Source organism: Apus apus, chromosome 4, assembly GCF_020740795.1.
Source record: "Apus apus isolate bApuApu2 chromosome 4, bApuApu2.pri.cur, whole genome shotgun sequence".
Lineage (NCBI taxonomy): Eukaryota > Metazoa > Chordata > Aves > Apodiformes > Apodidae > Apus > Apus apus.
Genome location: NC_067285.1, coordinates 8,721,027 through 8,741,658, shown reverse-complemented (window position 1 = coordinate 8,741,658; position 20,632 = coordinate 8,721,027). Strand labels below are relative to the sequence as shown.

Genomic DNA, 20,632 nt, shown 5'->3' with positions numbered 1-20,632 from the left:
TACATGCTAGTATATGTACAATGACACTCCAACAAGACTGCTTATAAAGAATTGATTTTGGGGTATGACAACGTTGTTTTCACCTTATAGTTGTGTTATTGATTGCAAAACCCAAGATGCAACTCTTCAAGAACTCTTCACATCATTACTAGACAATGACCATTATCTGAGCAAACTAAGATGCTTTTCCAAGTCAGTGCCAATCTGGCATCACACCAAAATTCTCGCTAAAATTCTTATATGACAATAAGGCTAAAAATAAAATGGAAGATGAATCTTATAGTTTGTGCTAGCAATTAGCTGTAGTGTAATCCTAATAATACTTCCACCTAATCTGAACAGATTGCTACTGCTCATCCTAATGACTAGCATCATAAACTTTCCTGTTGTTTCCATTTAATACCCCACTTATCTGTATTTTGTGTAATATCTTTCACAAAACCTCCATCACAAATGGCTTTCTGAGATGTTTATAAAGAAATGAGGATTCAGCTAAAGAAATCTTGTTCTATATGACAAGATAAAAAAAGCAGCTCTACTGGATACCAGCTGTGTACAGGGACAAATCAAAGGTTTCAACTAAATTGAAAGGGACTGGGATAGAAAGGTCCACAAGCCAGATACGTAGCCTAATGTAAGATGTATGAACATGAAGCCAGGACTGTCTGAAATGTATTTGGTTGTCTCCACATTAGAGCAGCAAGCCACCCAACTTTGGAAGTGATGAAACACAGTAAAAGGAGATTGTTAAAAGCATCCCAACACCTAAGGAAAAGTCAGAAAGAGAACAGCTTAAGTACTTAAATTCATCACCACTGCCTGAATTCCATACAAACCAGAGGAGTGGTCATGAGGTCCCCAACACTGTTGACCTTCCTGTATTTCTTGACTGCACATAGAGGGAGCAAAAGAAACACACCTGAGTCGCATCTATCCTAGCTCCCAATATTAATTCACTTCTGCCCAAGACCAAACACAAGATAATGCTCTAATTTAGAGAAAAGATTATAAGGATATCACCTAACACTGCTGAGAAGAGAGATGCAATATAACGTGGTCCCACCTACACAGAAAAACTAGAGGACTGCAGTAGAGACAGGACAACTGTGCCTCACAGTACAAGTGGTAAAGCTGGCCCTGTACTGAGACACCCAGGCTCCAGCCCAGGCAGAACTTGACACAGCTCCCTGATTCAGCTCATACAAAGACTTGCTTTGATGTACATGCTTGAAGGCAGGGGAGTGGAACAGTGTGTATACAGTGGGCAATCTCAGGATTTCCTTGCTTTTATCAGTTTAATACTTCATCTCAATTATTTTTCTCTGTTTTGATCTGACTTTATATAACCACAGATTGCATAGCCTCATGGCAGTGCCAAGGTGTAAGGCTCAGCCCTTCTATCAATTATTTTAACATTAATCAAGTACTTCAGAAGACAAGGTTTACTCAAAGTTTATCTTTTTCTTTTCTCTGCTTACATCACCAGTTAGATAGGTGAGCAATATTTTATGAAATCTTTCAAGGCATCACTGGGTCTTCTACCAATCTCATCTAAGTGGTTAATATTATGGTCATATTAACTCCACACATGGAGCCAAGGAACAACACAACTCCACAATAAAGTTCAGCAGTTAAGGTTTAACAAGTGGGACTGGAGTTGTTCCCATCACAAGACAAGTTATGGGTTGCACCTTGAGAGTGATATTTTTTGCCTTACTAGACCCATGTCTCAGGAGAAAGCTATAATATCAACAGCATCCTGTTATCATGAACTTCAAACGAGACTTAGATACTTTGAGGTTTATGCAAAGACTTGTAATCGTGTGTTAGTACAGTGTCTTCAGCACAGAACAACTCTTACTTTTTCTTCTCTGTAAAGGAAAACAGTCTCTCCTCCAGCAACCCATCCAATGCCAGCAGCATTGGATGTAACCTCCCAGGATGTTAGCTTCATGCCTTCAACTCTGCTTACGACAAGGCCAGTACCAGCTGGCTAGTCACTACCACTACTCTGTTTGCATTCACGTTCTGACACTGATAACATCACCAGTGCAAAGAAGAATGTTTTAAGGGAGGGGAAGAAGTAAGAGTTTATGCTTGAGTTCACAACTTGGACAAAGCATACATCCTATGACAGGTCTTTTCCACCTACAACTGAGTCATAACTGTCATTCACATTGTAAAAGTTAGAGCAGTGGCAGACCTTCTTACAAAACTGTAGTGCCATGGCATTGCTGAGATAGTGTTCTTGGCATTTCTGGCATTGAAGATGCCAAAAAACTTGCTATCAGTGGCTGTTTTCAAATGCTGTTTCCAGAAGATGCAACAGGGTTGTAAAATTCCAGGCATGGCATTACTGTCTACGTGACCACTGCATACTGAAAAACATCATTCAAGAGGATGGTGAGGCCCTACTGCTTTCAAACTTGATTCACCTACACAGTTTCTCCAGTATTCCTGGAAACAAAGAAGCAAAAAATCTTGAAGCCTCTACAGATCTGAATGAGTCAACTACAAAAGACTGACTTCTGCAAATAAATATACTAAATAGTATTATATACAATATTATGGCATATTAAAAGAATCAGTATTCTGTGTACTTCTTGAAACTAGGTCTTGATTTCCTCCTCTCTTCTGACATTGATCTGCTTTTGATGAGAATTTTTTTTCCCCACCCTCAATTTGAGGCAGCAGAGTCTTGGTCTGACTTGAATATTAAAATTATCCATAAGGCTTTTCAATATTGTTGTCGGCAACAGGAAAATAAGTTGAGAACAAAGTATGGGATATAGCCTACTGGAGCCTACTTGTTAATAAAAATTGTAGACTACTGATTCACCCTATTTCTTCTGCCTAATTACACTGCCAAATCCAGAAAAGCACTTGCTTTTTTCCACAGCTCTTTAAAAAGCCAGCTTCAGGAAACTGACTATTAGCCTTGAGTAGTGATAAGCAACATTACTGCTAATTAGGACCAAAGAAACCACTCTCTGTATTTGGTTCTTCAGTCCTCTTCTCAACACTTTGAAATAGCGAATCTCCTAATATCAAGAAAAATCTGCAAAACCCCCAAATGAATTGTTACAAAGCAACAGAAAATACTGTTGTAAAGCCAATTCAAGAATGGAAAAATGAAGAATTTCAGAAAAAGAAGAGAAGGACTGAAAAGCAATAAAGAACAAGTTTACTTTTTTTTTTCCCCATAAAATGAATGACATTTCAAACCGACAGTCTCTTGAACCATCTTCAGACTTACAGCTTATCATACTTCTAGAGACTAACCATCTCCTTCTAAAGTCAATGACAACATAAGCATTTGAAGCAGCCAGAGATTACACTTCCTTGTCAATATAAAAATGCAGCTGTGGCTGATGCTGCTTTAACAATTTCCTTATACAACAAAACACAAGGGGACACTGGTCAAATACGGGTTTTTACTGTATTCTGCTTGCAACGTTTTAACTTCTGAAAAGCAGTTTTACAAGAAGATCAAGCCAGACTTCTGTGTTTCTAATCTTACACACAGATTTCTATTCTGCAAGAGATCTGGTCTGCACAGAGCCTCACTGGAAGCACACACAGATCAGACTCACCTGTGCAGACTATTTTCCAGGACAAGAGCCAAAATCTGCCAACCTACACCACAATCATCTGGCTGAACTTTCAGTAAAGCTTCCTTCTTTCAAACCTAGAAGAGCAAGAAGCTTTTTGCAAATACCATCTGCAAAAACAAGGACGTGTACTCTACCGCAAGACTGCAGCTGGCTCCCAAAAAATAACCTTCGACCTGCTGCAGCAGCTTTTGGGGGGGGGGGGGGGGAAGGGGGTTTGTTATCTCATGATTCAACCAGACGCCGAAATAAATCAACGCGCAGCCAGAAAACGGGGCAACCTCATTAACAAGGTGGGGAGAAGAAAGCTGTCAAGAACAAAGAAACTACGGGCCAGCCCGGGATGCCCGCTCGGGAGGTCCCGACTCGGAAGGCAGGACCTGAGACCCCCCGGGCCCCCCCCGCGGGACCCACCCTCACCCACCGACCCGCCGGCACCGCCAGCCCCGCGCCCCGACCTGCGGATCCCCCCGCAGACGGGGAACCCTCCTTCCCTCCCTCCCTCCGCCCCGCGGGGGGTTCATCACCCGCGGCCTCGGGCACGGCTCCCGCAGCGCTGCCCCCCCCGGCCCCGAGCCCGCCGGGCAGCGCCGCTCGCCTCGGCCGCGGGCGCCCCCGATCCGCCCCCTCAGGGAAGCCGGCAGCGGGAACCCACCCGGCAGCGGGAACCCACCCGGCAGCGGGAACCCACCCGGCAGCGGGAACCCACCCACCCGCCTCCCGCCCGCCCTTCTCCGCGGCGCCCCCCGGCGCGGCCCCTCACCCGCTCAGTGCGAGGCCGGCAGGGAGGCCGGCAGCTCCCCCATGGCGGCGGCCAGAGCCCCCGGCCGCGACCGCCCCGCCGGGCTGACACATCAACAAAGATGGCGGCGGCGGGCGGAGCGGCGGGCCGGGAGCCGGGGGCGGGCCGGGAGCCGGGGGCGGGAGGCGGGAGGTGGGGCCGCAGCCCCTCCGGGCACAGACCCGAGAGGGCGCAGCCTCCCGAAGACGGTCCCGCCGCACCGGGCCCCCCGGTCTGGCTTCGGCAGCGCTGTCGTTTCTGAGCGGGCCGTGGGACGAGAGGCCAGCCAGGCCTGCTTAGCTGGGCGGCCGCGCTGGATCCCCGGGTCTGGCCCTTGCTGCCTCTTCGGAGGAGATGGCCCCGCTCGCCGTGAGGGCGGTCGGGCTCTGCAGCCGAGGAGCTGGGACGTCTTCGTCCCTGGAGGTACCCGAGAGCAGCCTGGACACAGCTTTAAGCACCCCGCGGAGAGGGGCCCTAAAGCTGGGGAGGGACCTTCTGCAGCAGCGTGTAAGTGACAGGACAAGGGGTGACGGCTTTAAACTGGAAGAAGGGAGGTTTAGGCTAGACGTCAGTAAGAAATTCTTCGCCATGAGGGCGGTGAGACACTGACTGGCACCGGCTGCCCGGCGAAGCTGTGGATGTCCCACCCCCAGCAGTGTTCAAGGCCGGGCTGGAAGAGGCTTGGAGCGACCTGGCCGAGTGGGAGGTGTCCCTGAGCGTGGCAGGGAAGTTGGAACGAGGTGATCTTTTAAGGTCCCTTCCAACCGAAGCCCCCCTGCGCTTCTCGCTGCCTGCCCTGCCTCCTCCTGCCGCTGAGCTCCTGCGCTCGCTGCGAGCTGAAGCGACGGGGACGAGAAGCGAGCGGGAGGTGCGGACAGCTCCGGGGGCTGAGCTGCTGAATTTCTCACACTGGGTAATTGAGAGCGTGTGTTCAAGTATTACTTCAATGAGTAGGGATTTTTGTCTTATTTAAGCACACATCACCACCCCTCTTATTTAAGCACACATCACAGCCTTTCTGAGCAAGGGACCTGGTGGCAGGCGTTCTGTGGTGCTACCCAAGACCACAGCCCTGAGAACCTGCCCTTCCAGCAGACTTCTTCACCGCAGCAGTTTTTAGACAGGTGATCACAAAGATACCTTCCCTTTTTGCAAGATCAGTGCACAAGTATGACTAACGGAGTATCTTCTTCCCTAAATAAGCAGCATCTCATTTTCCATAACCAAGCCCTACACCTGGTGTCAGCAGCCTCTGCACCCACGTGTCACGTAGGAGTAAATCCAGTGCTGTTGATAAAGGGAGTCCCACTTCAGCTGGTGCTCACTGGTGCTTCACTCCTTATTCTGACAGGATTAAAAAAGCATTAACAATTTGCTCAGTAAAGTAAGCACTGTCACCTTTCTTGCATGAACTGCATAAACATAACAATAGAAGAGCAAGTCAAAATAATTGAATAATTTGGGTTGGAAGGGACCTCAGGAGCATATCTTGTCCTCTACTCATGGCAGGGCTAACTTTGATGTTAGATCAGATTGCTCCTTTATTTTGGCTAATTTACTTTTACACACATATAAAAGTACACACACATCTATATGCTTTACACCTATAAAACCAACTATGATTTCTTCAGTTCATGCCTTGGATTACTTTGAAAACAGAATAGAATGTGCTGCATAAGTTTCTTTACAAACCTTAATTGGGAGCACTATTTCAGAGCATATTATTTTTCTCCTTATTCTTCCCAGGTAACTGGAATTTCAAAAAACACAAATGCAAATTTTGGGGTCCTACAAATTGCTCAATTGAAACCTTTTTACAGATCATTAAAGACAACACTGGGATCTAACACAGGCTGTGGAGAGAACTTGTGGCCTCAGCTTTAACCTCTAAATAATATCTTGGTAGCAAAAACCTAGCCATTGCTTTGCTAATAATATGCTGTGTTTTCCATATTGCTAAAAACACATTAAGAAATCAGGTGTGGATAGAGATAGGGAAGAACTGTGCCATTTCAGAAAGCAGTGCCATGCTACACTCCCTTGCTAATTGCCATGCAGCCCAAGCCTAAGCTTTGCTTTCAGAAATGCTTCTTTGCCACTCCTACTTCTGTTCCACAGCTGAGTGGCAAAGTTCACCAAGCCTGGCTGCTCTGTAACACAGTCACTTCAGTGCCCAAATGCTTCTTAGTGTTCTCTTCCAGTTACTTAAGGGCAGCTGCAGTGTACTCTGGCCCCAGTCCTCAGACTGGTGCTTGTGCTTTGCTGTACACTTTGTCTGCATTCCCCTGATGTTCATCATGTGTGGCTTGGTGCATCCCACCAGACCTGGCAGAATTTCAGCTGATTTGCCCCTTTTATTCTGGGCATTTTTTTCAGCAGGACTGAAATCAGGTTAAGAAAATTGAGTCTCGTTAGCAGATGCCTTCCTTCAAGGCAGGCAAAAAGGACTTTTTTATGTTCAGCTGGACTCCTCACGGGTTTAGACCTGGTGCTGATGCTCAGACAGTTCTGACTCATAGTACCTGTGCTCAGGCCAAATTTTAATTTAAACATTATCAGGCAGACACAGATACCTGGGGAATGATAATGACAGAACCTAGAGAGAACCCCTTCCCCAAACTATCTGCATTCACATTAAATAAGAATGACTGAATTACTGTAACTCTTCATTAGCTGGCTGTAGCTCTCATTTGGCTTGTGCAAATGCTGAGGAAGACAATTTCTGAGTGAGAGAACTTCCCATCTGAAATACAGACAGTTATAAACAACAGCCTCCTCTTCTGCTGCAGACATAAGCTCTGCATTGCAGAGGCAGAAGCAGAATTTGGCCTGTATCTTCAAGAGGTTGTAGTTCTGGCTTTCGGCTCATGCTTTGTTATCTAAGAAACGAAAAAGCGTTAATGTAATCACTCAGCTTCCAGGTGGTGTTTGCTAATTATTCATAGCATTTTAATAGCTTTTCACACCAGAGGGGCTTACAATCCTATGCATTCTCCTTCAACTAAAAATGTGTTAGCATCTCCAATTTAAGGGAGACCAACAAGGTGGCTGAAACAGCAGATGTGCTGAGCTCCCCTCAGTCCCCTGGCACTGGAGATCCGTGGCTGGCATGGCTGAGGAGGAGCTGGGAGCAGTGTCCCCAGACTCCCACCCTCTGCCTTCCTCAGAAGGTTGGTCTGTGACACAGTAATCACTGTGGACTGATTAGATTTCTCCGTTTCACCTCATGGCAAGATTACATGGAGAGTTATTGTTTTCTTCATTAGAAATTGGTTTTGTTGTCTAACTGTTCCATTCTAGGCAGGCATGGTTTGCCAGGGGCCTTCAGGGAGCAGCATCCTGAAAGCCCCAGCAGACCCATCTTTCCTCCCGGTGTCTGGTGCTGACAGCAGTGCTGCTGAGGCTGCAGTCCCAGTACTAAGGCCCTGCCACCACTGTCGTGTCTAATCTGTGCACAATATAGTTAAATCTAACTGTGACTTTGATTTTACAAGTGCTCTGAGTAAGTTATACCTGGAAAAACCCATTTTCATTATATGTTGTTTGGACTGTCCTTTGTTCAGCATGTAGCACAGTGGTGTCCCAGTTAGTTCCTAGGCACTTAGGTCCTACAAATTAGAACTAATGACACACCAGTGCAGTTATTACAGAGCCTACATGTAGGCAAGCCCAAAGCTCTTGCTAAAAATTGCAGGCAAGCCATATTAACCTCCTGCAGCTCCTGTGATGCTGCTGCTGTCAGTCTCTATGCTAACAGCACTCTCCCCACTTGCCTCCGACATTCCTTCACATTTATCTTTTTTCAGTGCTGCAGCTAAACCTGCTATTATTTTCTTCTTAGAATTAATCTTACTGCTGTCATTTCCTGCCATTTCTTGTTGCAGTATCCCGAGGCATGGAAAGTCCCTAATTACTGAGATTTAAAAACCAAAACCAATGAAAACATTTGCTCTTTAAAACTTCTAACTGCAAGAAAACTTTGTGCCAGCTCACATGCTGATAAAGTTGTCTCCAGTGGAATACTTAGTTTTCCTTTTCATTGCATCCTGTCAATATACTTCCAGCACAGTCTATAGTGTTAATTAGTGTAATTTCAAAAGACTGTTCAGACTGGCAGAGTTGTTTTGGTTCAGCAGGCCTTGGGGATCATAATGGCTTGACAGCTAATGTACTAGAAATGTGGATTTTTTAATATTTATTTATTATTTTTTTATAGAGACAGAGGTTTAAATGACTGTGAAGTATTTCTTAATGCCTCACTGGTATTAGTGCTTATTAGGCACCAGGATTATTGGGCCACTCTGGTGGCCAGAGGAACAAGGTGCAGGGAGGTAATGGAGTCTGTATGTTCATAATTGCTCTGTCTCCCTGCAGCCTCCTCTGTACAACTGTGCCTACTCTAATATGCAAGCACTGACCAATTTGGAAGATGGATCTCCTGAAATCCCACCAAATCCTACCTAATTTCTCCTCCTTTTTTTCAGAGCTTCTGCTCAGATTGCAGCTGAGGGCTGGAGGTTCATTGGAGCCAGGAAGAGTTTTTCCTCTGACTTCAGTAGGTATCTAAACCATCTAGAAAAAACTCAGCAAACCTTTGATGTGTTGTTGCCTTTTCTTTTGAGAAGGCTTAGCAAGGAACAATGCTTTGGCAGACAGGATCCTAGACTCAAACACAGGAGATTTATGCTGAAATGCCATCACAGACAGACTCCAAATAACTTTCAGGCAAAAATAGCTGTGCTTCAGTTTCTTCTCTGTCAACACAGATAATTATTCCTTGCCTCCCAGAACTTGTATGAATAAATTCCATCACTGATTTTATGTACTTAAATAATAAGTACAAGAGTGTAGACACTAAAATAGAGCAGATTCACTTATTTTTGGTGAAAGTTTAATTGCACAGCACTGGAAACGTGTGAGAGCATGTCTAAGTAGCAGTGTAAATGCAGCAGTGTTGAGGGTGAAGTATGTTTTTCAGTGTAGATAAAGACATGAGGATGGAAAATGAAGTTTAAAAGAAGGGGAAAACATCTTGTATAGAAAAGAAGACAAAGACAAATTAAAGCAGAGAATACATTGTAAATAAGAAATGAAGTGATATATATTCTAGGCTGCAGGGGGGGAAATAAAATATTTTAAAATACAAATGCATCAATTTAATGTATCAAATTTCATCACTTTTGTACAGGTCTTACAGCTGCCTTCTGAATTTGTATGAGACAAGGTTGTCTAACTGATACCCTGAGATAATTTTAATTTTGTTGGAGATATTACAGAAAGCAGCCACACACCTTTTCTGCTGCTGAACTATGACCATTTGCCCCAGGATGGGAGGACACCTGCTGTGGTGAAGCATTGACCAGCCATGTCAGAAGCCCAAGGTTGCTCAGGCACAGGCTATAACTAGTAGTTTTCTTCTGAAATTAATATCTAAGGACAGTGCTAGTCATTGCTCTCTGTAGCTACTATTGTGTAACTCTTAATTATTCTTCCACCTATTTTTTTTTTCATCACTAAGAGCAGTACAATTCACAGATCCCCAAGGAACCTGTGGAGCTATTAGTGCAACCATGGGTGTTTCACTGTCCCTTGTGGCATTTTGCTGAAGACAGAGTGAGGAAATCAGTGGTGCTTTTGAGTAATAAAATAAAAGCAGTCTCTTGCAACGTGCTGGGTGTAATACAATTTATGAGTAACACACAATGTAGCAAGAGAGCATTTTCATATTTGAAAAAATTATGTTGCCTGTTAATGTTGGGAAAGCAAAAATTAATTTTGGCAGAACCTGGTGTAGTGGTTTCTCCTCAGGCAAGGGCTCTGCTCGCTCAGGAGCTGATTGTTGTCCAGGGGCTTCAGGACTTGGCCCATGGCTGTGCTCAGGAACAGCTTATGCTCCAGTGGAGGGGCTATTTATCTCAGCTTTTTGAAAGAATGAATTTAGAAAGGAGGCTTCATTTTGGGTCATGAGACTTCTGTAAGTGCATCCTGATTCCTTTCTGCTGTGTGTGCTTGTGACTGTTCTAGTAAAACTGATCAGCTGATAGTGAGGGACCTTTCTATCAGGAGGCTGTACAATATGAATAAACAATTGATAGCAAATTTATTTTGAAATAACAAAAAGGTTTTAGTTTTGCTGGTTCATCTGAATCTCGAGCAAGTTCTGTTAAAGGAAGAGATATTATTATATTGCATATTGAACAATCTTTAATGTGTTTTCTATTGTACTGTGAGGTGTCTTTTAATGGAAAATGTTCTAGAAGGATCTTTGTTGCAACTAAACAATTATTTTGGCAGTTGTAACAGCAATCTCAGCCATTGAGTGTGTTCTGCAGTAGGTTGGTCCAAATGCAAAGGATATTTTCTTTAATGACTTGTATAAGATTATTTTTCTAGTGTTTTAGGATGTCACAGGTGGTATGTATTAAGCAGATTACACTAAATCTTTAGACTTTTTTTTAAAAAAATAGGTGTCTACAGTTAGAGCAGTAGCTGTAATTGACTCTGTGGTGTCAAGGCTACAAGGAAGCAGATGGAATTAAATTCCTCTTATTTATGAGAGCATCACAAGCAGGAAATACAGCTGAATTGTCCTGTAAAACAGGTGTGAAAGGAAGAGGTGAAGGTGTGAAACCTCAGCAGTTGTTTTTCTTTATCTGTTCAGTATACCTCTGTGATAATGTTTTAGGTTATTTTCAAGTTGGTTTAGGTTATTTTCAAAGATGAGCATATGCAAATGGAGCAGGGGGATGTTAGGAAAATTATTTCTGTGAAAGTGAACATCACTGGTTTTGTTCCCTACACTTAATTGCTGCTAGATTCAAAACAAAAGAACACAATCAGGTGTAGGGTGAAATGCATTTATTGAAACAAATGCTAGTCCTCTATTAATTATATTATGAAATTCAGCTTTTTCTGGATTATCTTGTTTATTTTTCTGTTTTCATAAAGGCATGCAAAATGGGGATCATACTGTTCCTTCTGTCTCATGCATTTTTGACTCTTAAAAATTATAGTATCAGTTTCTGGTTCCATTAAGGATTTTACCAGCTTTTGTTATATTTCATATTTGGTCACTAAACAAGTATCCCAAAGAAAGTGCAACCACTGGATATTGTTGTATCTAGTTGGAGAACTCTAAGCATGTTTCTATTTCTAACTTAGCAAGCCTCAGTAGATAAAGTCAAGCAGAGCACTTGGCCTCTGGGGAGTCTAAAGTCAATTTTTCAGTTGAGCTGAGAGGGTGGCTTTGATTGTAGAATCAGATCAATACAGAGAAGGTCTGCCTGTTGTCATTATTTGGAGGGTTATTTTTGTTTGCTTTTTTCCTGTCTCCAGAGCAAGGACAATATCATACTAAGGGCATGTTATTTTCATTGACAGGCAGCCCACAGAAACTTTGAAGGAAGGGGTAGTCAATCCTCTCAGTTTGCTAAAATTCCTGATGTGCAGGAAGTTTATTTCCATGTCGTAGTCCTCACGATCTACAAACTGGTGGTTCACCTTAGTTCTGTGTAAATTCAACTGAATCAGGGTTGTTATGGGCATATTTCACATGTGGTTGCTCTCACTGGTGATTGGGCTGTTGGATTATTTATAACAAGAAATTTGAAGACATGAATAAGCGATCAAGATGTGTACATTTTTATTCCCTGCAAATATTATTTTAATTTCTCTTCCTTCCTCTATGTCTCTGCTGTCTTTCCTCTCTAGAGCACACAATGAACAAAAGAACTTGCAAGTGGAGTAAATTAACTCTTAAACAAACAGCAGATGTCATGGTGTGTACACTGTACGGTCTGGAGAATTCTACTGTCAGACTTCAAATAGCAATGGTAAGTTTATTCAGCTTTTTACTTTCTGTTGGCTTCTTTGCTTCCCAATTTGTCATTTATTGTATTTCTAATGCATTACTGTTTCAAGTGAGCTTATAGCACCAAAGCCTACCCCTGAGTTCTAGTATCTAAGAATACAAGTGGAATGATGAAGCCTATTGTGCCAGGTTTTCAGGTGAGAAAATTGTTCATTTTTATATTACCTTGACTAGTGTAGAACACAACTTTTTATTTTTCTTTAGAAAAAGGAAAACCACCAGCTTTAAAATGCTTACAAATCTCTTGGTTCAATTACAAAGGATGCCTAGCTGCATCTTTAGTGCAAAGAAACTGTCTGACAGTCCAGGAGAGAAAATAAGGTGTAGGTTGTGCCCTGCAAAATGTATGGAGCTTTAAAAGGAAAGAAAGGTTGTTGCTGTTTGAACTGGAATTTGTGTTTGAGTCACAGGGGCATGAAATTAATGACAGAGCAAGAGTGCACTTACATCTGTACAGACCCACTTCTGGTTTGTGGGTGCCTGGTTGCTTTTTTTTGTTGTTGCTTTGTGTGGACATGGTGTGGTGACACTGTCTGTGACACCTGATCATTCAGCCTTGTTAGCCTGACAAGTTGTCCAGGCTTTGCAAACTCTTAGTTCGAGCCCAAAGTATTCTTAACAGTGAGGGAGCTTAATTTATTGTCCTAGTTTTTCAGAAGAAGGGACACTCTGCTGATATATTAGCTCAATATTAAAAAAAAAAAAAAGAAAGATAAAAAAGAAAAAAGAAAACATAGTGTTAACTCATGAATATTGACTGCACATGAATTGTTACAGGCTAAATGCTGAGAATGAACTTGGACGCTGTATCACATAACAGCTCATGGAAACCAGGATAGACTAATTAAAACATACTAGGCAGACTGCAGGAGTACACCCAAGTGTTTGACATTTCTTTTTAACTTCATTATTATTATTATTATTATTATTATTATTATTATTATTATTATTATTATTATTATTATTATTATTACTGGTGTTCAGGATAATTGAGAAAAAACAAGTGGGTTTTTGTCTTTTTAATTTTGGTTATGTTTTGAGGGGGAATATGCATTGGAAAACAAAGGTAAGGAGCTAGAAACAGTGTAAAAAATCTTCTCTCAAGAATCTGAAAAAAATTCTGAAAGCAACACTTACATCTTCATGAATACAGTACTCAGAAACTATTCACTTGTTCTGTAAGCTTGCTTCTTATCAAGTGACCTTTTGTATATACCAGAGTTTTTAAAAATTCCTAGAAAATCCTACAGATTCTTATTCTTGGGATAATCTGTGTTCATAAAATGGTGCTTCACGTGTGATCCATCTTGCCCCAGTCTTTTCAGATGATGGCTTTTGGTACAGAGCTTGTCTTCTAAAAGCTTCTCAGTCTGGTGCTGCTAATCACTGAATCCTACTTAAAGGTGCCTTTTCAGAAAAATATCTTTTCACTTGCAGTGAACCCCCAACAACCAAAAAAACCCATAAAAAACCCTGACTGGTTTTCTCAAACATTATATATCTGTACTTACTCTGTTGATGGCGTTCATTCCTTAATACTGATAAACATAATGATCTGCTGAAATAATGTGGTGGTTAACACTGTGAAAGCTGCTGTAGAAAGTTTCTAGTTAATTATCTGTAGAATCTAAGTTAGTTATATTAAGAACATTTCAGATATTCAAAACCAGTGATAGCATTACACGTAAGATTTAAGTCATACCATAAAGGAATTCTTTATAGAACAAACTTGATTGTAGGTGGGTTTTTTTCAGGAATAGAGAAAGCTGAGTGGTCTCCATTATTAATTGACAAGCTGAAAGAACTGTTGTTGAATAAATATGTCACAATTACAGTAAAAAGGATTAATAAAAATGTTGATTTAGTAACAGTGGAGAAATTTGGTGAAAATGGTAGTCTTCAATGCAGCTGACAAACTGGTAATGGAAGGTTTGGATACATCCTGCAGTGCTGAAAATTTACTGTAATCTCTCCCTTCCCTAACCTCTTAAATTTACCTGGTAGGGAAGGACTGAAAGTAGAGTAACAAAGATCCTATCAATGTTTTAGAAATACAGGTGTTTAACAGCTATGTTGTGTTAACAGTAAGACAAAAATGTTCTCTCCAAAGCTGAAGTGCCAGTGTATTTAAAATTAATTGTTCTGGTGCTACTTTCTTCCTTGGCTTTTGTTTTAGGGGCTGGATTTGGAGGTGGGTGTGCGATGGGGTGGAATCTATCCCAGTTCTATATTGTTTTACTCCAAGTCACGCCATTGCAGAAAAGAGAACAACTAAACACTGAGCAAGGTCCAGGTGCTGCAGGCCCATGGCACAGCTCATCTTCTGTCCTTGCCACTTTATTCTTAGAAAGTGTAGCTATTTATAACTAAAAAATACATTAACACTTATCAAAGAATATTAATTTGTAGAGTACATTTCTGCTCCAACAGTTGCATATCTTCAGTTGTAAAAAAAACAACCAACCAAAACTCAAAATAAACCAAAGAAACGGCATAATTTTTAAAACAAGCCCCCTAAATAATTCCTCCAGGTGTAATAGGTGTGAATATGGTACTTTTACTCACAGATGGAGAACAGTTTTCTGTGGGAAAACAAGGATTAGAGAAAACATTCTCCAAAACAGCTTACTCCTAAGCTTTATGGCTGTTGGTGGTACAAAGCAACCTGCAGCCTGTGGTTTTCCTTCTGCTCTGTGATTATTATTCCAGACTTGTTACAGCTGTGCTCCAGGAAGAGCCAGTGCTCTAAGGGTGCTGACATTTTCAGCTGTGCTTAGTCTGTTGGACAAGTGTGACTTTTATACGGAACCTAGAGCAATGTGGCTGTTCTTGGGTTCGGGGTTTATTTTTTTCCAAATCCTAGTTGTAAATGGAGGGATGCGATGGACGAGGAGAGGCTGTTGCAGCTAAACACGATATGAAGCCAAGCGTGAAGGAGGCTGCTCGTAAATTCCTCAGGTGTGTAAGCGCTACTCGTCAGGGTTTTGCAGAGAAAAGGTAAAATGCTGCTTTAACGGAGCGTCTTTTCTGCCGTCTCTCGTCTGTTCTCCAGTCTCTCGGCTTGTGGATAACATTTTAAACCTCACGTTGACATTCGGGACCCCGTGGAAAAGCACAGCCCCTGAGACAGAGCTCTCCGGGCGCCCGGCGGGGGCTGTGGGTCCGTCCCGGCCCCTCGGCAGAGCGGGGGGAGCGCGGGGAGGGCAGCCCCGGCCCGGCTCCTCCTCCGGCCGCCCCCAGACTCCCCACCGCCTCCTCCCAGCTCGGCGGGGCCGGCAGCCGCGGCGGGGACGCGGAGCCCGGGTCGGCACCGGGGCAGGTACCGGGGCGGGAGGCTGGGGCTGCCGGGCGGGAGGAGCAGGCGATGGAGCCGGGGGAGGCTTCCCCGGGAGGCTCTCGAGGGAGACTCAGTCCCCGAGAGCCTCTCGGAGAAGACGCCCCTCGACGCCGGTGAAACTCTTCTGGGGGGCAGCGGGGAGGTGGGGGGGGGGACGGAGGGACACCGCTTCTCTGGCAGGCATCTCGGAGCCCGGCTGCCAGTCGGGCTCGTGGGAGGTGACACCCCCAAGTCCCCGTCGGTTCTGTCCCAGGTGAGGAGAAGACCTGGCAGGCTGAGCTCCGGGTTCTGCGGGTCCTGCCTGCGGGCCGGTGGCTCGGTGCCGCCCGGAGGGTCGGCTTCGGTGCGGGGCTGGGGAACGGGGAGTGGGTCGGACTCGGCTTGAACACGGGGTGAATCTATTCACTGTAATGAATAGTGCTATGCTAGGTTGTTAAAATAAATAAATAAATAGAAACAAAAGCCCCAAAAAAACCAGCAACCCTCACCACCCAGATAATCAGACTGAGCCCTGTTGTAATGCCTTAATTGACTTGTTTCTAGCAGTTTTGGGGTGCGGCCAGGGGAAAGTGCTGAACTTGCCAGGGCAGGCTTTCAGACAGGCTGTGTCTCGTGTCCTTAATGAAAATCTTTTCTTTAGAAGACACAAAGACAGCTTGATCAACTCTTGATCCAAGTGTGGACTGAAGGACCCAGTATGATATCTGTAATATGCCCAGACACTTGTACTTCATTGAAGAAACTAGAGTAGCTCCTGTCTTTGAGTGCATGCAACAAAAAACTTTTCCTGATGTGGTGTAATGGCTAGAGGACTCCCTGGCTGGTTCCCAGTTCTGCTATAAATTCATGCATCTTTGCATCTTGTTTTCTGAGGAGTGAAAGTGCCTTCACCAGTGGTCTGGAGTGGAAAGGAAACAGGGAGGTGGCAGGACTCTGCATCCAAGTTATCAGAGAAAATGCAATCAGACATTAAAGTGTGACCTGGAAATTGTGAAAATTATTTCATGAGGACTCTTGCTAAGCCAGGGAACACATGCAGGGGAGGGATGCTGTCAGGTTGGTGGTACCACCAAGTGAAATAGCAGGGGGGGGTTATGGTTTGTTTGTTTGTTTTTGTAAGATGAGATGACAAAGCTAGGGTTTTCCAGTCTGGGAAGCTTTTGGACATAGGCATCTGTGTGGCATGGTGGTATATCTGAGGAGAGAGCCATCTTCTTGCTGAAATGCAAAAGAAAGTTGCCTGCTGCAAGGTGCAGGGAGTGTGATCCTCTTCCATCCCATTATTTGGGAATGATGCACACCTGCTCCTGATGTAGGTAAATCAACAGTTGATCCCCCTCAGGTGTCGATGTTTCTGGCTGGTGCAAAGCAATGCAGGTCAGGCCTTGAGCCAGACACTCAGCTGCAGCCTTTCCCAGGTTTACACAGCTTGGGGCAGGGGGGCAATAGGGGCCAATTACAGTAATTGCATTGGAACCCGTAGCCTTGAATTAGTAGCTCCCAGCAGGGTATGTGACCAAGTTATCTGCATTCTTTCATAACCTCAGTATAATTATATTGTTTGTGTATTTATTTTATTATGCTGCTGTCATTTTGTCCTAAGACAAGTTCCTACAGATTGGTGTGCCCCTTTTCTCAGGCACTGCGTGAGGTGTTTCTGCCCAGTGTCCACACTAGCTGCCTGCTGCTGAGTGCCTGCAATGCTGAGGCAGGCTCTGCCTCCCTTGGGGGGTCCTGCATGTGGCATCCAGCAAAGGAGAAAAAAGATGAGACATGCATGGAGACACTCCTGCTGCTTTAGCCACAGGCAAAGTCAGTAGCATGAGCACTTCTGTCAGAACAAACTACACAATAAGTTTAACACAAGCTCTTGGGTCAGAAAAACATCTTTTATTCTGCAACTCATGGGTCATACAGGACCTGAGCTACAGTGTGTTTTGAGAGGACCCCATGTGAGCAGTACTGCAAGATCAAGGGCTCTTTATGTACAGGAGCCCTTACTGCAAAAGGGAAAAGAGGCTGTCAAAACTGCAGAATGGGGCTTGAATAAACAAGCTGGTTTTGCAGAACATCCTACGGAAATTTAACCTTGTTTATCACTCAGAGAAAAAAAAAAATCGTAAGTTTTAGACTGAAACCTGTGATGTTTGTTTTAAGGAGAAGTTAAACATTTCCCTGTCATCCTCCTCATCCCTGTTCAGTTCAGTTTCAGACCCTGCTGTTAGCTGCTCCCAGCCAGGGCGGTGCCTGTGGCTGGGTAGAGGGGACACCTGGAGTTCCCAACAGAGGTGGCTCACTGCCTCCAAACCTGGGCAAAAAGAAAGAAGTAAAATTTATTTATAGAAAACAGGGGGGTCACTTGGCTTGTTAATGAATATGTGACATTATCTTTCCTCCTTTCTCTCCTACTCTACAGTGAAAGGAGGACAGTTTGAAAAATGAGCTGGAGGTGCCTTTTGTTACTAGCCAGGTCTCTGAGGTGAGAAAAGATGGTAATTAATTAAAGCAGCTGACTGTTATTTTATAGTATTTTCTTGTCCCAGTGCAAGAGTAACATTTGTCCCAAGGTATTGTGCAAAATGTTAACAGTTCTGGTAACCGTGAAAATGATGTTTGTGTTTGTTATGGGACAGATATTTCATGGTAGTGTTTCATGCCAGGCAGGTTTAGTGAGGTCCATGATATCAGCTGCAAGCCTGTTTGCCTTTCTTACAGAGAGAACAGCCCATGGTATTTTTTGGATCCCTTCTCAGCCAGGTGCTTGTCCTGTTGTAGGTGCAGCTGTGCTCTCAGACCTGGTTCTACATCCAGGCGACAACAGTGGCCAGTGGTGTTGGGTTTGCTGTGTTTTCAGATCACTGTTTGGTTCTGCCTCGTTAGCAAGATTAAGCTCAGATATTTTGCAGATGGTAAAGGACATGTTGGGAAGATACCTGTCAAGAAGAGCTTTTCTCCCTTCTGCCTCTCTCTTCTTTCTTTCATCTCACTCCTCCAAAGAAGGTATGCATGGTCACACTCTTACTTAACTTTGCAGAAGTTGTCATCTTCTGGCAGTGAGATGCCAGCACTGAACATTAAATTCAAAGTCAAACATTTCCTGACCCCTGCTGCTCTGATGCCTGAGGTTTGCCAGATTCCCTTTCCAAGAATTGGCACCTGAAGTGTTGGGAATGGGGCTATTTTGTTGATTTCACTAACAAGCATCAGTTCTTCCTGGCTGCTTATCAAATGTATCCTTTGCTGCAGAAACAATCTTGCCTGAGAAAAAGCCCTCTCTATTTTCTTGGAAAAACAATCGGTTAATAGAGCTGGTTATGAAGTGATGCACTTGTCTTTAAGTACATGAAGAAAATCTGATTTTGCAATGAGAGAATAAGAGACCCAGTGTGAATCTGCTCAAATTTGCTCTAGTGAGCGTATCCAGCACTTTTAATTTGGAGAAAAAATAAAAATACAGGTTTTAAATAAAAGCCAAGGCCTCTGCAGACATGCTTGGTCTAAGTCTGGGCATGCTTGAAAGTGCCACTGAAGTCCATCCACGATGTGATGGCAGCCTTGCTGATTTCAAAGGAAAAATGAGCAGAAAATTGACTTTGCTGGACAGTTATATATAAAAAACATCTCCCCAGAAATTCAGTCCTCAGAAAATGTAGGACATGAAAGAGCCTGTGGTTGAGTGTTGTTGAAGACCTGTGAAAAGGATGGGCAGCAGCCCTGGCTGAGGCAGGTCCCATGGGCCAGGTCCCCCCTCTGCTGTGCCCCACAGGAGGGACTCAGATGGAGCCCCAGGTGATGGTGGGGTTGGAGGAACGTGGTTCTGCTCAGTGAACCCCCATGAGAAGCCTTGCTGGCTCTCCACTGATTTCCTGAGGGCAGCAAGGACCCTGTGGGACTCAGTGTTGAGAAGGAGGGACAGTGAAGAGAGAGGAGAGTTCTAATGGCCATGAAGGCAAGGAGTGGAGGGGCCCTGCAATGCCTGATTTCTCCAGCTTTGGTAGGAAAGGACATTAGTACATAAGGAGACTTTCTTTTCTACCTTCCCCTTTCATGTGTTTGTTTTCCGCCCTTCTTCCCAGGGTAGAAGTTGCTGTTCTCCCTCAGACCAAATGTTTCTGAACTCATCACTTGAGACAAGCAGTAAGCAGATGATCAGCTGCAGGTAAAGGCATCTGCTTTAGGAATTGAATTAATATTTCTCTTTCTTTCCTCTTTTTTTTTTTTTTTTTTTTTTTTTCCCTCCTTTCCTTTCAGATTGGTCACCATGAGCCTCTTGTCTTGTGAGTCCATCTGCATTTTTCTGCTTCCTCAAGGTATGTCTAAAGTCATTTTGCATCAGTGTTTCTGTCTCAGATGCTTCCCTGTCTCCAGCTGGAGTTTGTCATTCCCAGGAATGAGAACCAAATGAGGGCCTCTCCGGGAAGGTTTATGGATAAACCTCTGAAACAGTTTCACATGGAATGGAATAAAATAATACCCAGAGAAAGAGCTTTTCTGAGAATCCAAACACTTGTGACTAATTTATATGCAAAGTGTCAAACTGGTATAGGAAAAGTGGATATTAAAAGTTCATTAATTTCTCCAGTGCAATTATTTGGTGTCTCCAGTGTTATGACTGTAATCTTTGGAGTCTAAGCATGGCTTGAGATGTTCTTGTGCTGTATCCCTGCATGTAGGGAGCTGGAGCCAGGTCCTTGGCATTTTTCATGCTTTCCGTGTCCCAACTAAAAGGAATTTCCTCCCATAAATACACTGCTGTGCTGTGTCACCAAATTATTTTTTGTAAGTGTGAAATCTACACAACAAAGCAGCATTTTTGCTGCTCTAGATTAAAGCTTCCATGTAATTTGTTTGTTTGTTTAAAAGGCGGTTTCTAGTGTTGATGGATGATGATCTGTTTGATCCCACAGTTATGCTGGTGTTGGGTATACAGGAAATTCATGCTGACCAGGAGATGATTAGCAAGATCTCAGCTGCTAGCCAGTGTAAGTTTGTTTTCTAAAACAAGTAAGCTACTTTCTGAATTCCTTCTTTCT

General features: G+C 43.7%; 2 protein-coding genes across 9 annotated transcripts in view; one reads left to right on the top strand and one right to left on the bottom strand.

Moving 5' to 3' along the window:
• CCDC186 (coiled-coil domain containing 186) overlaps positions 1-4,474 on the bottom strand; it is a 36,194-nt gene extending 31,720 nt beyond the window's left edge. For 2 of the 4 annotated variants that reach the window (XM_051618182.1, XM_051618185.1), the window contains exons 1-2: positions 4,375-4,463; positions 3,594-3,688 (exon numbers count right to left, since the gene is read on the bottom strand). The gene's annotated coding sequence lies outside the window, so the exon portion shown is untranslated. Of the gene's footprint in view, positions 1-3,593; positions 3,689-4,374 lie in introns of all 4 variants that reach the window. The other 2 variants (XM_051618183.1, XM_051618186.1) reach the window with 2 other exon arrangements.
• A 131-nt stretch (positions 4,475-4,605) lies between these two features.
• The window catches only part of VWA2 (von Willebrand factor A domain containing 2), a 34,033-nt gene continuing 18,006 nt past the window's right edge, over positions 4,606-20,632 (top strand). For 3 of the 5 annotated variants that reach the window (XM_051617925.1, XM_051617922.1, XM_051617924.1), the window contains exons 1-5: positions 4,606-4,899; positions 8,877-8,947; positions 12,103-12,224; positions 19,851-19,909; positions 20,507-20,581. In XM_051617925.1, coding sequence (XP_051473885.1) covers positions 19,861-19,909; positions 20,507-20,581 — 124 coding nt within the window. In that variant the 5' untranslated portion in view covers positions 4,606-4,899; positions 8,877-8,947; positions 12,103-12,224; positions 19,851-19,860. Of the gene's footprint in view, positions 4,900-8,876; positions 8,948-12,102; positions 12,225-15,559; positions 15,582-18,458; positions 18,600-19,850; positions 19,910-20,506; positions 20,582-20,632 lie in introns of those variants that run through there. The other 2 variants (XM_051617923.1, XM_051617926.1) reach the window with 2 other exon arrangements.